At 41.8% G+C, this 16,595-nt stretch overlaps 1 protein-coding gene and 1 long non-coding RNA gene across 11 annotated transcripts in view; one reads left to right on the top strand and one right to left on the bottom strand.

The window, feature by feature from the left end:
- PLEKHM3 (pleckstrin homology domain containing M3) overlaps nt 1-16,595 on the bottom strand; it is a 178,211-nt gene that overhangs the window by 64,767 nt on the left and 96,849 nt on the right. For 4 of the 6 annotated variants that reach the window (XM_077884730.1, XM_077884728.1, XM_077884732.1 and 1 more), the window contains exon 6: nt 13,973-14,036. The exons of 1 other annotated variant lie outside the window; for it this stretch is intronic. In XM_077884730.1, the coding sequence (XP_077740856.1) occupies nt 13,973-14,036 (64 nt within the window). Of the gene's footprint in view, nt 1-9,706; nt 13,064-13,972; nt 14,037-16,595 lie in introns of those variants that run through there. One more of the 6 variants, XM_077884731.1, reaches the window with a different exon arrangement.
- LOC144305680 (uncharacterized) overlaps nt 1-16,595 on the top strand; it is a 140,580-nt gene that overhangs the window by 79,894 nt on the left and 44,091 nt on the right. For 4 of the 5 annotated variants that reach the window (XR_013372686.1, XR_013372684.1, XR_013372685.1 and 1 more), the window contains exon 5: nt 7,531-7,600. This is a non-coding gene — a long non-coding RNA (uncharacterized LOC144305680). Of the gene's footprint in view, nt 1-7,530; nt 9,473-16,595 lie in introns of those variants that run through there. The other variant, XR_013372687.1, reaches the window with a different exon arrangement.

Genomic DNA, 16,595 nt, shown 5'->3' with positions numbered 1-16,595 from the left:
GCTAAGCGGTTGAGCGTCTGCCTTCAGCTCACAGCGTGATTCCTGGTCTGGAGATCGAGTCCCACATTGGGGTCCCTACGAGGAGCCTGCTCCTCCCTCTGTTTATGTTCCTGCCTCTCTCTGTGTCTCTCTCATGAATAAATAAATAATCCTTAAAAAAAACCCAGCAGGGGTAATCAAGCAGCTGGTCATAGAGGTTATTCTTTGATAAGTCTCCAATAGTTCATACAAAACTGAAACAAAAGAGGATATGTGCTAGAACTGGACAGCTTGGGTTAGATGACTTTGGGCAAGTTCCCTTCATTTGTAAAAGGTGGGTAATAGTACCTATCTCAGAGGGCTATTGGGATTAAATGAGATAATCCACATAGATTTAGAAAGGGTCTGGCCTAAGGTAAGCAACTCCATAATCATAATAAAAAATCGCGATGATTAATTACAACACTGTTCTCATTTTACAAAGAATTTAAGCACCAGAGATATTATGTGACTTGGTAAAGGATGAACTATTGTCACCCTCAATTTTCTGAATGTCCCTCTCCTGCCTCCCTGATTAAGTGCTATGAAATGAGGCACCTTGTCTTCAGTGAGGCTGTGCCTCAACAACTCTGGGATGAAGCAAGCAGACTCAGAGTCCTGGCCCTTTCTTGATCCTTCTGTCTGTCAGATGATCAGTCCCTGCCCCCAGCTGGCAGCAGGCAGAGAAAAGAGAAAAAGATGAAACTCAAATCAGTAGTTTTACTACCTGGGATTGCTTGGACTTTCTCTCTGTATCCTTGACCTCTGTTCAACCAAGAACCCATTCAACAACATCCTTCCCCAGATTCCGTTTCTCTTCAGGCCTAAGCCTTCCCTTAGGATGCCCCATTCTTTTATTGTCCTTTACCTGACCTGCAACGGCTCTCTGCTTTTAGCCCTGACACAAATGTCAACTCCTAGTTCACCAGATAACCTGAATGATGCTGCCTGTTTTAGTAGCAGACTCACTAGACAGCCTATTAACTTTTGCACATTTTCATCGGCCAGCTTTTGTGTGCTGGGCACTATTCTGACTGCCATTAGATGGTAAGGTATTATGCAGTTAATCTGTCTTTAAGGGCTATATGAAATTAGTATTCTTTGGTTTTCGTAAGCTGTCCTTCAGATCCTATTTGTGAAAATGCTTAAAACTGCTACTTAAGGACAAAAAGTCAAAACATCTGTTGATCTTTGGCAATTGGAAATCTTGACATTTGTCCCTCGGGACTGAGGGAGCAGATATCTGGCTTTCATTCAAGGTTTCTTGCCGTGCCCAGAGCCCAGTGATGAAAACTGGCAAGAAAGTCCCAGATAGTAGATAGGTAAATGTAGAGTGGCTTCTACAATGTAATCACTTCTCAAGGATCATGGAACCAGGGTCTTAGAGCTAGGAGATGCTGTAAAAATTGTTTAATTCCACCTTTTTACTCCACGAATAAGGAAACTTAGGGCTCCAGGAAATAGAGTCTGAGATTTTTGTACGAAGCCACAGCTGGAGGAAAAAAGTGGTCTAAGTTGGAAGTACTGTGTGAAATTGTCATTTGAAGATGTCCTATATCTCCAACACATGGGTTAACAGGATTGAGAATAATCCCTTCAGGGGTTAAAAATCCATTAAAAAAAAAAAACAAAAACCAACTCCGTTTTTGTAAAGCTGTAAGAAGGGACAGGGATGAGGATATTTTCAGAGGTAGGCTGTGTTTCCACTCCTAAGATTTAATGGAACACATGCATTCAGGGAGATGCGTGGAATTTCAACACAATTCAACATCAGTTAATTCTAAGAGTAAAGGTCCTTCAGTCCAGCTCCCTTCCACCTGCACGTTAAAGGAAGCTAGAAAGCCAATTACACTCACAGCAGGGCCTCTCCCTGACTGCAAAGGAAGAATGTACTGCAAATTCTACGTGTGCTTTACAAGCTAGTAAAACTATAATTGCAGGTGGGAGGGAAACATGGGTTCTCTTTGTTTCTGCCAACAGTTCAGTCTGGTAAGCTCCACCCTTCTATAGCTACAGAAACAGTGTGGACTCCGTCTTTTTTAAGCTAAAAAAAAAAAAAAAAAAAAAAAAAAATACATTCTATGATTCTACAAACTTAGAGCATACTTTTTGTTAAAATTGAAAAGATGATCTGTGTACAACCCACCAAAAGGGCATGCATTCTTCTAAGAGACAGGTGCTGAAGGAGCCTACCTTTTTGCAGGAAGCCCAAACTCAGCTTCTGGTTCACGTGCTAAAGGCCTCTTAGCAAGACCAAAGAAAGATGGTGAGCCTGGGAGGCCAGCATGTGATTTGTACTTGTTCTATCTAGCCTGGCCCTCTGGGGAGGTCTCACTGCTGGTCCAGCTTGGGGATGGGGATGGGGGTGGGGGGGTGGGAGGCTCTGGAAGAGCAGTTCCCCTGTGGGGCCACGGGGAAGGTCTGGTTTAGGACCGTCCTGGAAGCAGGAGGAAACCCACCAAGGTTTCTCCACTTTCCCTATCACGGTGCTAGTCAACACAAGGACTGTATAGCTGCTGCTGCTGCAGGGTCCTGTGACCCAGAGCCCATGCAGAATCTGAGGGGCAAAACAGGTATGGCAGGCGTGACTTCTGTGGTGGTGGCTGCGTCCGGGGTCCACTGATGCAGTGTCTTGGTGGCGCCCAAGAAAGCACAGGGAACCACTTATGGAAGGTCCACACCTCGTAGCCATCACTAACCCTGGCACTCGTGCCACTAGTGAAGCTCGTAGCTCTTAAGCCCCATGTGTCAAACAGTGTTCTGAGGGCCTTAATGTCTTCAGTCCTCTAAACCTCTTGGCAACTTTTGGGGAAGGTACAGCTATTACCCCCAACTTCGGAGATGAAGTGTTTCTTGAGTTATGAAGAGAAGAGACTTGTCCAAGGTCACCCAGTGAGTCTGGAGCGAGCTAGCACTCGAATGTGGGCAGCTAGGCTCTGAGTGTATAACCCTGTACCATCCAGCCCTTCTGCAATAGCCAACATCGGGTATCATCACCCTTCTGGAGATCTTTGTGCCAGGCAGAAACTTCATCCTATGTTGGCCTCACAGTGGCCTGCTGGTCTAAAAGCTCCTGATGGCCATCTTCATTTTGATTTGTATTTAATTTTCCACCTCACAAAGCAGTCCCAGAGAGAGGGAATCTGGTGATATCTCTTGAATATGATTTATTAATCAACAGCTCGAGAAAATGGAGGGCTTCCTTGCTGCCACCTGACCTTTGTCTTCAGCCTTCCTAATGTTTGCATTGCTGCCCTGACCTTGCAAAGTGACCTGGAATAGCTGGCCTGTTTCCTTGTGTGTGTCTACTTTGAGGGTCCAGCTGTCAGCCTGTGCAAGTCTGTCAATTAGTATCTCAAGAGTTTAGGATGGGGTCCGGAGCCTTTTGAGGAGCACAATCTAACACCAACCTCCAAATTCCTTCTCGTAATTGAGCATTCATTAGTTTTGGAGGAACAAAAGCAGGCATTCTCTATTATAAAGCAGAGGTCAAAACCAGTGGCTATGTTTTGTTTGGCCCGCAGAGTGTTTAAATATTGAGAAATTTCACATAAAAATACGGATTTCCGGCTTCTCTTGGAAAATGGGAAGAGATGACAACTCTGGGGCCACTGAATAACAGCTGTCCCCTTCAGAGAGGGACAGCTCTCTGGTTTCTCCTCACGACCTTAAGTCTCCCCTTGGGCCTGCCTCAGGCACGGATGCCACTTGCCTGGCCCCTGCAGGGACCCTGCTCTAAAGCCATATGGGTCTCCTTTAAATGCAGAATGGGGGATCCCTGGGTGGCGCAGCGGTTTGGCGCCTGCCTTTGGCCCAGGGCGCGATCCTGGAGACCCGGAATCGAATCCCACATCGGGCTCCCGGTGCATGGAGCCTGCTCCTCCCTCTGCCTGTGTCTCTGCCTCTCTCTCTCTCTCTGTGACTATCATAAATAAATAAAAATTAAAAAAAAAATAAATGCAGAATGGGATGGTTAGGCTGCCCCTGCAATGTGTTTGGCATGTCAGTACAGAACCAGGAGAGAATGTTCTCAGAAGGCAGGTAGGCGCTATGCTTTTTCGGTCCTGTCCCCAGTACCTGGCACAGTAAGTGTTTGGTACATAATACAACATTTACCACTTCTTGTATGGATAGATAAATGAATGACTGGCTTTCAGGAAAAAAGTGAATTTCTGAATGACAAGGAACCTGTTCAACAGCTAACAGAAGTCTAGGCTTATTAATGCTTCAGCAGCTTTCTGAGTGACTCGTGCTGCTCCCTATACCTCTCCTTGATTTGTTGGGCTATAAAGAGCTTCCCTGCTGTCACAAGTGATGTTAATCTTGTTTAAAATTCTAGGAGCAAATGTGTTGATGGTTCACCAGGATTTAGCCAGAAATTTAAAAACAAACAATAAGAGAAGCTGCCCTAGATGGCCTTCCACTTTTTCCTCAGAAAGATGGGGGCAGTATTATTGAAAAGCAACAAGTTCCAAATGTAGATGGAAGTGCAGGCCACCAACTGATGCCGCCAAGGACTTCATCAAAGACACGTGTATTAATGCTGTCTTGTGAGCCTGCCATCCTGCTCCATCTCTGGAGCAACATCAAGTGAATGAACTTTGTGAAAACCTCCTTAGCCTTTAACACCTGACTAGACCTGATCCCTGAGGCCCCTTGAGGACCAACTATAAATGTGGCAGAGTAGCTGGCATGAGGCATCAAGGATAAAGTCCTGCTGGATGTCATTAGGTTAAGTACAGTCATGGGCAGCCTCTACCAGAAGTTCTTGGCACAGACAGTATAGGAGTTTGACCAGAATCAGTAAGAATTAGTAGTCTTTTTCTGAGTAAAAGAGCTGCTTCAACTTCAGGGCCAGCATAGCTCTGGGGACATAGCGCTGTACTTAACATCTGAATGAATGAATGAATGAATGGAGAGGAGACACCCAGCCAGGGGTTTGGTGACTGAGAATTTGACTCCTGTTTCAGCAGCACAGGTAGAAAAAATATAAACTTCAAGTTCTTTGTAGCTCTAGCCTGGAGACTTTTTCACAGACTTTTTTTATTACATTCATTTCTGAGGAAAGTAAAGTGATCCCATCATACTCATTCCATGAATGTTTGTTGAGACAATTTATCAAAATAATCCTGAAGCATGCAGACAAAATGTTCTTCAGAAATGTCAAAGTCAGTAATGAAAACTTTTCCCTGTTTGCCTCCATGACAGAAACATGCAGATTAGATCGTTGATGGGTTTGAAATGATCAAGGCCTGAAAGTTCTCTTCCCATTCCCCTCCATCTGGCTTCTGCCTATAGGCCCTCACATTTTAACTTAGATCGCAGCCTCCAGGAAGCCTTATAACAGTTCAGTTAATGGTGTTCCAGTGACCACTGCTGCAAAACAAAATACCCCAAACCTAGTGGTATAAAACAATCATTTTATTCTCAGAATTTGTGGGTCAGAAGTTTAGGCAGGATATAGTGGAGATGGCTTTTCTCTGCTCTATACCTGTTGCATCTAGAGATGGGAATGGGAATCCTAGAGATGAGAATCCTTTGAAAGTATCTCCATGCCTAGTAGTTGACGATGACTGTCAGCTAGAATGACTACATGTGACCTCTCCTTGTGGTCTCTGTGCATGGGCTGGTTTAGGGTTCCTTACAACATGGTGTCTGCATCCAAGAGTGAACAGCTGGGTTGAAGCTGTACCATCTTTTATGACCCAGCCTTGAAAGCCACATAGCATCCTAGCATCACTTCCACGGTTCCAAGCCCAGCCAAATTCAGGGGAAGGGAACACAGACCCCCACCTCTTGATGGGAGGAATGCCAGAGTCACAATGCTGCAAGGAGGGCATGTGGGATGGGAGATGTAGTTAAAACCATCTTTGCAAACTATAATTTATTTCCAAAGTACTGAATGTGGCAGAAGTGATGGCTATCAGACTTGCGAGGCAAATACCTACAAAGGATAGCTTCAGATCACTCACAAGGCAGCCTGCAGTGAGGGCCCATGTGAGGAGGAACAGAGGCCTCCCACCAATGACCAGCATCAACTTTAGGTGGGAGTAAGCCACCTTGGAAGCAGATGCTCCAGCTCCAGTTAAGGCTTCTTCCAATGAGTTCTCCCAAACAACATCTGGACTACAACCTAACAGGGCCTGAGCCTGAAATGCCCAATTAAACTATTCTCAAATTCCTGACCCACAGAAACCATGGGTGAAAAGGCTTTACTTTTGTTTGAGGTTACTGGGTTTGGGAGTAATTTGTCATATATCAATAGACAACTAATGCACAGACTTATGCCCCACTAAGCAACCACTGGTGTGGCAGTTATTTCCCTGACCGCATGATAGATTGGGTCTGATGCCAATCCATTCTTGCCTGTTCCCAACGGCTAACCACATTTGTGTGTGAAATGGCAGGCTGAGGGGCTGGGCAGGGAGGGTCTGATTCCACCAATAGTAAGACTGACGCTCACCTTACTCTGTATCTTTACGTAAAGTCTTTGAAATCAGGCCCTCTCCTTGCCGGTATCCTAGCTGCTTTTTTTTAGAAGTGGGAAACAACAATAATACAAACCCCATATCAACAACAACCAAAAACCCAGCTGATTGGAAGCCAAAGTAGAAGCAGGGCTTCCAGGGAAACTGGCTTCCAGGAAAGTGATTTCGGCACTGAGCACCTCCCAGTTCTGTGGCTGCCACCTCATCTATTATCATGGTGCTTACACTTGGGCTCACTTATGGCTTCTGGGAATCTTATCTCCCCCAAGCTCTTTCTCACCTGGAGGATGTGGCTCTCTATCCAGCACTTACAGCATACGGTCCACTTTCTGCCCCGGATTCCCAAGAAGAGCAACACATTGTGCTCAGCTACCCACAGTTTGTGCCACAGCCCCTGCCCTGCCCACCTTCCCCAATCCTTCACTGCGTCTGTGGACGTAGCTGGGTGAGGTGCCCAGGTCTGCAGACAAAGTGTTCTCTGAGCAAAGAAAGACTAACCAGCTGGCATAAAAAATTATCTGTATCACCACCTTGTTAAACCCTTGCTTTTACCCACTCGGCTAACTGGCTCTATCGCTAAAACACCAATAAATCAATAGTCAATACCCCAAGGACTGAAGGCCTCCTGCCGAGGAGTCAGAAGGCCCAGGTTCCAGTTCAGGCACTGAGCATTAGTTGTCACTTCCCCTTCCCCCTGGCTGTCAAACGTCCTGCAAGACTGAGCATGAGGCCTGAACTATTCAGTGCATACTCAAGATACACCTCTCCTAAGAAACCGTGACTTTGCATTTGCTCTAGTGCCAGCCTGCCAGTTCTTCAAACAACATTCAGTTCCTTCCCTTTACTCTTGAAACATGCGTTCACTTTTGAAATATCTGGTTATTTAAAAAGGCATGATTTGTGGGCCCCCCCCAATAATTTATGTTCCTCCTTCCTAACTCACTGATTAGAACAACTCTGGCTAAAGTAGCTAACAGAGATTTAGTGATGTTTTAATGGAGGCCTCATTCCTATCTTGCTCCAGATTACCTCAGAAGTTTCTGAAGGCAATGATGGCTGTGGCAGACACAGGCCCTGGACGTGGAACAACACAGGCAAGCTGTCACACTTTGTTTTTCTGCTTGTTAAATCCGAATGCTCCTAATTAGTTACCCTGCCCGCTAACGCAGGGGTGGACAATGGAGCAGGGATCAGGGGTGCTGAGAGGCTATGAATACAAGTTCCTCAGGCTGCTGAAGCTTGGAGACTGGTGACTTGGTTGTGGGCACCGAGGCGCTGTCTCCCTGTGGACTGTGGATTCAAAGATGTCAGCCTTGTGTGAATAAAGGTCATCACCTGTTGCTTCTTCGGTGAAAGGGCAGCTGTGCTGGGTGCCCACTCAGGCTCGGCCTTTGTCTGCTGACTCTGAATAGCGCCCACAGAGAATAACTTTCTCTGGTTGTTTGCTTGGTGGGGCAGGGCCATGCAAAATTACTCACATACTTCCTCAAAGAATTCAGCAAAGTGTGTTTTTAAAAAGTTCCCTCGAAATGTCTTAAACATTGCCTTTGGTGACTGTCCTCACTAGCTAGAAAACACTACATAACCTTCATGGTAGGACCACCGTTTATGTTATTGTTTCTGGTGACCATTTTGACAAATGCTTAGATCACCGAGATGACAACGCCTAAGTCATATGGGTGTGGGGGACTAGTGAAAAAGTTAACTGAAAAGTTGGCTAGCTGTTCAGGAATGTTTAGTGTTTGGAAAGTTTGCAACAATGAACAACGTGCCATTATCCCAATGTATAAAAAGCATGGATTTTATTTGGTTTTAGAATTCTGTGCATTGCTGTTTTACAGAGAAGCATTTCTAATGTTTTGTTTCGGGTCTAACATTAAATTAGTTTGTTTTTCTCTGGGGAGAGTGTGTGCTAATACACACTGGGATAGTGTATATATATTCATCCATCCTTCCATTCATCCATCCATCCATCTGTTGATACATTGAATATTTACATGCCCAGTTGCCTAGCATAAGCACTTACTGCTTTAGCATTCTAGGCAACTCTAGAAAGGTAGGCTGCATTTGATTTACCTCTCTCTCTTCATGGCTCTTGATTGCTATGGACCCTCTTCTCTGGCATCCTTCCCAATTCACATCTTGTTAGTAAGTACAGACAACATTCCAGACTGTTCCATCTTCTTTCATCATCATATCTGCTGAAATGTATCTCCCCTTGAATACCATCCCATGCTTTTAACTTATTAATAAGATGAAAGAATTTGTGCCAAAATAATTTATTCTCCTCAGGTAATATTTTGTATTACTGGAATCTAAATTGCCTTAACTTGAAGGTAGGATCTAGTTTGGAAAATTTAGGGCCCTTGGAAGATGGGTGTATGTGTTGGCAGGTAGGTGGTAGGCGGTGGAGCAGGTGGCTAGGAGGGGCTAGTCTAACCAGCTGCCTCACCTGTGGGATCATCCAGTATCCTTTCTCATGAATCACATACAAATGGAATCATTCAATGCTTAGCTTACATATGCCCTAAAGGTGAGTAACACCAGAAGATTTAGTCATTAATATACATTTTAGGTTTTGTCACAAGAGCACTGCTTGCCAAAATTCAGAACATAAATGTGATCTTTCCTTTCAGCAAGTAGAAGGAACTTGAGAAGAATTCTCTTATCACTTACACCGTCTGAGGAATGAGCTATTAAACCAGGGTTCTGATTTGCTCCTTAAGAGCAACTATGATCTCTTGAACATTACTTACATATACTAATGTATTCTACTGGTACAATGTGGAATTTTCTTATCAGCAATGTAAGTAAGGAGATGGTTTGTCACAGACTTTATAGGGAAAGGAGAGAGCTAATACAGAAAGCTAATGCATTGAGAGTTCTAGTATTGTTCCTACTCTCTCATTGGGGCTTATCTTTTTATTGTATTCCTATCTTAAAGCCTTCCTGTGGACTTGTGATAATGCTGGATAGACAGAAAATAGCAAGACACAAATTCCATTCTACTTCCCCCTCTTAAAGTATCAATGTAGGAGAAAGCTCTTAAAAAGCAGTGCCTTAGTTTCCCCATTCAAAACATGCCTCAGTACTGTCCATTCATTTACATAGGCTTCATCCTTGTCTGCCCAATCCTTTAGACTGAACTCCTCTCAGTTAAAAAAAAACCAAAACACTGCATTCACACCTCCTCCAGAAAGTTGCTGCTTATATGATTTTATTTTTTTAAAAAATCAGCAGTATGTTAGATTTACATTCAAAGAACACGGATTGAATAATTTTTTTCTAACAATATCTATGAGCTGAACAGAAATTCACCTGAAATTCTAAACTGAAGAAATGACGGGCTCAAGTCACCGCCCCTCCAAGTTCCTAGGATTTGAAGAGCCTATGCTCCCATATTTTACCTTCCTTGGACCTGCTACAAGGCACAAGTACTTGGTTCTATCTTACGTGTGACATGTTACAATGCTATCAACTGATTATAGTCAGGTAATGACCATAGTGTTCAACTACTACCTTTATGAGGTACTAGTAAAACCCAGCAAACAATTTAATGACTGGTGAAATAAATCGACAATTAGGAACTCGGCACCAGCATAAGCTACAAATTTTGCCAATAACTGGCACTCACTGGCTAGCGGGCAGGCAACTACAGCTCTCAGAACAACTGGAGGGAGTTCCTTTTGCTAAGCAGTGTCCGTCTGTGCTATTATTTGTTTCCTTATATCCAAGTGTACAGGAGTAAAGGAGAACACCTGCAAGGAGGCCAGTAAATTCAAATAATGAGAAGGGGGGGGGGGATGGTCTTGAATGAAACTTCAGAAGCATTATAGTAGCTTAAAATCTTTAGCCAAATTGTTGAATTGAGCCTATCTCCTAAACTTTGGGATTAATAAATATAAAAATGAAAACAGAGATGTAAGAAGAGAGCAAATTTTTTGGTTATCAGAATTATTTTTTAAAGATTTTATTTATTCATAAGAAACAGAGAGAGAGGCTGAGACATAGGCAGAAGGAGAAGCAGGCTCTTTGTAGGGAGTTCAATGTGGGACTCGATCCCAGGACTTTAGGATCACGCCGTGAGCCAAAGGCAGACGCTCAATCACTGAGCCACCTAGGCATCCCGGTTATCAGAATTCTTTTAGCATCTTTATCTTAGGTATTACTAGTGTTTTGTGTATTATTTAAGATTATATATCCTTAAGTTTTAAGTGTCCTCCTTTACCGTGATTATTAAGTTCTTAACTTTTTTGATTTTTGGAGAGGGAGATGTCCACATTTTGTTTTTGAAATAAAAGTGAATGGATAAAACCAAATTCACTTAAAAGGAATTTGTAGAAAGCAATCTATGCCTTTAGGAAGGATATTTATATTATCATTATTCAAGATCTAGAACTCTTCAGTTACTTTAGTTTATCTTCTACTTATCTGCAAAACTTGTAAACTGAAAATCATTTTTCTATAGTTATTTTATGTGACCTGCTTTTATAGAGATCTTTATTTTAGGAGTGTGAAGGATAATGGAATGGGGGGAAATAACCTACTCTGAAACTCCTGAAGCTGACGTGACACAGGATGACCAAGAAACCAGACATAGGCCAAAATAGGGCTGGCAGCTGGCTCCATCAGTAGGCCGGATTGCCTGCTGTCCCCAACACACTCTGTATGTTCTCCCTTGTGTTCCCTTCTTACGTACTCACAAGAACAATTGAATTTCAGAAAACATGCCTGAAATTTACTCAGAAACCAAGGGAAATTGAGGTGGAGGGGCCTTTCAGTACTGATAGCCTAGATGCAGACAGATCAAAAGCTAAATTCAATTTAAACCACCTCAGGCAGAAAAAGTAATTGAATTAAACTTCCTCTAAATATGATAAGTTTGGGGATCTTAAAACCATGCACAAAGGACCAGGTTAGAGTGAGCTGTTGCGTATTAAATGGATGCACAGAGCTCTAGCTGGTCCACGACCCCCCGCCCCAGGGAGTTTGATGAGCTGCTCCTGATTGTCTCTATCACTTTACTACTGAGGCTGAAAACTGATTAAGCTGCTTATGGGGCTCCAGGGGCTAATGGTCTGGCCCACCAGGAATACTGCTGTCACTGACTTAAGTAAGCTGCGTGACATAGTGGTTTGGTTATTACAAGGGGGAGAAAAAGTCTGCAAGGCTCAGGAAAGCTTTAAAAAGCAGGTTTTATCATGTGAAATGGATATACTACTTTGACACCCTAAAATGAATATGGAATTTCTCTGATTCTTTCTCCTCATCTGGTATCAAAATTCATTTTTGAAAGGCTTCCTCAAAGAGTACTCACGTTGGACCCCACCCATTGTTTTTCTAAAGCACCCTTACAAGACTATATGCATGCCTTTAAACATACTTCTCAAGTGGGTCCTCAGATACTACAGTCAGGTAGAGTCCTGGAAAATAGCTAAGTGAATAATGGGTATTTTGATCGATTTTCCTCCTTGCATGCCACTGGGCAATGGTAATTAAAAATATACCTTTTCCCACCCTAGCCAGCAGATCACTACTGCTTGATTATGTAGTAAAGGGTCTGCAGGACTGAAGAAGTGAGAGGAGCTGATGTATGCAAACAAGTTCAATTAGATGCATGCATGGAAATTAAAACACTACCATTCTCTTGGACCTTTCCAACTAAATGCTCTAAAAATAAATGCTTTAAAATAACTCTCCTCCCTTAGGGTATACAAAGAAAACACAAAAGTCTTTAAGTTAAAAAGCAATAGCAGGGACGCCTGGGTGGCTCAGTGGTTGAGCATCTGCCTTCCACTCAGGGCATGATCCTGGGGTCCTGGGATTGAGCCCCATGTTGGGCTCCCTGCATGGAGCCTGCTTCTCTCTCAGCCTGTGTCTCTGTTTCTCTCTCTCTGTCTCATGAATAAACAAATATAAAGTCTTTTAAAGAACACACACACAAAGTAATTTAAAGTCTTGGAAAATGACGGAAGGATCTGAACAGTTTTTTAGTTGACCTCTTTTCCCTGGGTAACGCAACCAGTGAGGAAAACAACAAACAGAACAGAATTGGTGCAGTTTGAAATGCTCCAAAAGCTGTCACAATTAATTATTTTTTAAAATTTTGAATCTAGAAAGAAGTTCTGCTTTCAGTTAGTGTCTAAAAGCTTCTGAGGGAGTGAGTTGTTGATTTAAATGATTAACTGAAGCTTACCATATTCAGAACTTTGGGTTGAACAGACAAAATGTTGGTTTTCTTCCTGGTTGCTAACCTGGTCAATTATTAAAAGGACAAGAACTAGGAAAAGTTTTAAAAGATGGTTTTTGACTCTCATATGCTTCCTTATGTTTTATTAAACTTTAAAGTCCTCCAACTGTTTGACCTAAGCACAAGTCAGAGTTTCCTTGAGGCAATGCCTTTTAGATCTTTGTTTTTTCCTTGTACAATTTTTATTGAGATGTAATTCACATGCCATAAAATTCACTCTTCTCAAGTATACAGTTCAGTGGGTTGTGGTATATTCACACAGTTGTGCAACCATCACTTCCATATAATTCCAGAACATTTTCAGCAGCTGCAAAGGAAACTCCGGGCCATGAGCAGTCACCCCTCAGTCCCTTGCTCTTCCCAGGTGCTGGTAACCCCTCCTCTATTTTCTGGCTCCATGAGTTTGCCTATTTTGGACATTTCATTTAAACAATGTCAAGGGCAGCCCGGGTGGCTCAGCAGTTTAGCGCCGCCTGCCTTCAGCCCAGGGTGTGATCCTGGAGACCCGGGATTGAGTCCCACATCAGGCTTCCTGCATGGAGCCTGCTTCTCCCTCTGCCTGTGTCTCTGCCTCTCTCTCTGTGTCTCTCATGAATAAATAAATAAAATCTTCAAAAAAATAAATAATGTCGGAAAACATATATTCTTTTCTGTCTGGCTTCTTTCGGCAGGAGGCTTTCAAGGTTTACCCATGTTGTAGCATGCATCAGTACTTTGCTCCTTTTTATGGTCAGATAATATTCATTGTGTGGATATACAACATTTTATGTGTTCATCAGTTGATGAGCATTGGTTGCTTTACTCTGGCTATTACAAGTAATGCTGCTCTGAATGTTTGTGTATAAGTTTTTCGTGGACACAAGTTTTTGATTCTCTTGGGTATATCCTAGGAGAGGAACTAACTGCTGGTTCACATGGTAACACTATTTAACTTTTTGAGGGACCACCAAACAGTTTTCCAAAGTGGCTGTACCACTTTACATTCCCATCAATAATGTATGAGAGCTCCAGTTTCTCTGTACATCCTTGCCAACATTCTTAGTGTCCCATACTATCTCTATATAGCAAGGTTCCCCCCCCCTCATTCTGAGTAGAATTATTAGGGCTTGAGAAGAAATTACCCCAAAGATGGCAGAATTCAGTGCCTAGACCATAACCAACAAAGACAACTTCCCAGGGAGAAAACAGAAATGAAATGGCCCTTCTGAGAGCTCACCTGCTGCAGATCAGCGAGGGAATACAGGTGGATCTGTTGAAGGAGGTATTCTCTGGGGAAAATTCTGAAAACAAGGACAGAAACGTGAATGAACTGTGGTGCTGACACAAAACAAGTTTTGTCTCATTTAAGACCCCTTTCCTCTGCCTTCTTCCCTTTCCACCGATACTCCTTCCAGAATTCTCTGAGAAACCTCTTAACAAAACACCTTTTCTTTCTAATACAAAGATGGAAGTAAAAGTTTGATCTTTTTTTTTTAATTCCTAAATGAGTTTATTTCCAGACAAAAAGGAGTAATGCTCTGTTCTGTTTTAACTCAAGTGTAGATGACCTACAGCATTCTGGTAGTTTCAAGTATTCAGCAAAGTGATAGAAGAGTTATATGCATGATGAAGTGACCACCATGATAAGTCTAACTACCATCTATCATCATACAAAGTTGTTGTATATTATTGACTTTATTCCCTGTGCTGTACATTGTATCACTGTGTCTTAGAAGTAGAAGTTTGTACTTTTTAATCCCCCTTCCTCTCTGTTACCCCTCACCCCACCTCATTCCCCCTCGGCAACCACCATATTAATCTCTGTATCTATGAGTCTGTTTTTGTTACATTTTGTTTGCTTTTTTAGGTTCCACACATAAGTGAAATTATGCGGTATTTGTCTTTCTCTTATTTCACTTAGTATTATACCTCTAGGTCCATCCATTTTGTTGCAAATGAAAGTTTCATTCTTTTATTATGGCTGGGTAATATTCCATCGTATGTGTATACTACCTCTTCTTTATCCATTCATCCAAAGATTGGCATTTGGGTTGCTTTCCTCTCCTGCCTATTATAAATAATACTGCAGTGAACATAAGGCTGCATATTCTTTTCAAGTTAGTTTCTTTTCTGTGGATAAATACCCAAAAGTAGAGTTGCTGGATCACATATTTTTAATTTTTTTGAGGAACCTCCATACTATTTTCCATGGCGACTGTAACAAATTACATTGCTACCGGTAGTGTAGAAGGATTCCCTTTTCCCCACATCCTTACCAATATTTGTTACTTGTCTTTTTGATACCAGCCATTCTGATAGGTGTGATATGTCATTTGATTTTCATTTACATTTCCCTGATAATTAGTGATGTTGAGCATCTTTTTGTGTGTCTCTTGGCCCTCTTTGGAGAAATGTCTTCAGATCCTCTGCCTATTTTTAAAATTGGTTTGTTTTTATGATATTAGGCTGTGAGTTCTTTATATATTTTGGATATTAACCCTTTATCAGTTATGTTATTTGCAAATATCTTTTCTCATTCAGTAGGTTACCTTTCCATTTTGTTGATGGTTTTCTTCACTGTACAAAAGCTTTTTACTCTAATGTCGTCCCATTTGGGTTTTTTTTGCTTTTGGTGCCCTTACCTGAGGAGACAGATCCAAAGAAATATTGCTAAGACCTACATCTGAGAACCTACTGCGTATATTTTCTTCAAGGACTTCCATAGTTTCAGGTCTACATTTAAGACTTTACTCCAGTTTATTTTGTATATAAGAAAATGATCCAGGAACACTTGGGTAGCTCAGTTAGTTAAATGTCTGCCTTCAGCTCAAGTCATGATCCCAGAGTCCTGGGATGGAGCCTCACATTGGGCTCCCGCTTCTCCCTCCTCCACTTCCCCCTGCTTTTGCTTGCTCGCTCTGTCAAATAAATAAAATCTTTAAAAAAAAAAAGAAAAGGTTCAATTTTATTCTTTCGCATGTAGTTGTCCAGTTTCCCCAACACCATTTATTGAAGAGATTATCTTTTCCTCATTGTATACTCTTGCCTCCTTTGTTGGGCATTAACTGAACATATGAGCATGGGTTTATTTCTGGACTTTCTATTCTGTTCATTAATTAATGTGTTTGTTTTTGTGCCACTGCCATAATATTTTGATTACAATAGCTTTGTAGTATAGTGGGAGTTTGGGGCGTAATACCTTCTGCTTTGCTCTTCTCAAGATTGCTTCAGCTCTTCAGGGTCTTTTGTAGTTCCATATAAACATTAGGATAATTTGTACTAGTTCTGTGAAAAATGCCATTAGTATTTTCATAGGGATCCCACTGAATCTGTAGATTGTAGCTAGTAGATTTCTTCCAATCCATGGTATGTATGTCTGTCCATTTATTTGTGTCATCTTCAATTTCTTTCATCAGTGTTTTACAGTTTTCAAAGTACAGGTCTTTCATTTCCTCAATTAAATTTATTTCTAGGTATTTTATTCTCCTTGATGCAATTGTAAATGTGATTGTTTTCCTAATTTCTGATAGTTTTATTAGTGTGTAAAAATGCAAGAGATTACCGTATATTAATTTTGTATCATGCAATAGTATTAAGTTCATTTATTCTAATAGTTTTTTAGTGGAGTCTTTAGAGTTTTCCATATATAGGGTCATGTTATTTGCAAATAGTTTTATTTCCTCTTTTCCAGTTTGGATGCCTTTTATTTATTTTTCTTTAAATGTCTATTATAGCTAGGATTTCCAATACTATGTTGAATATAAGTGGTAAGAGTGGGCATCTTTGTCCTATGCCTGATCTTGGAAAAGATTTTAGCTTTTTACCATTGAGTATGTTATTTGTGGGTCTGTCATATATGG

Source organism: Canis aureus, chromosome 36, assembly GCF_053574225.1.
Source record: "Canis aureus isolate CA01 chromosome 36, VMU_Caureus_v.1.0, whole genome shotgun sequence".
NCBI classification, from domain to species: Eukaryota; Metazoa; Chordata; class Mammalia; order Carnivora; family Canidae; genus Canis; species Canis aureus.
The sequence above is the reverse complement of the archived record's forward strand: the minus strand, read 5'-3'. Positions and strand labels throughout refer to the sequence as shown.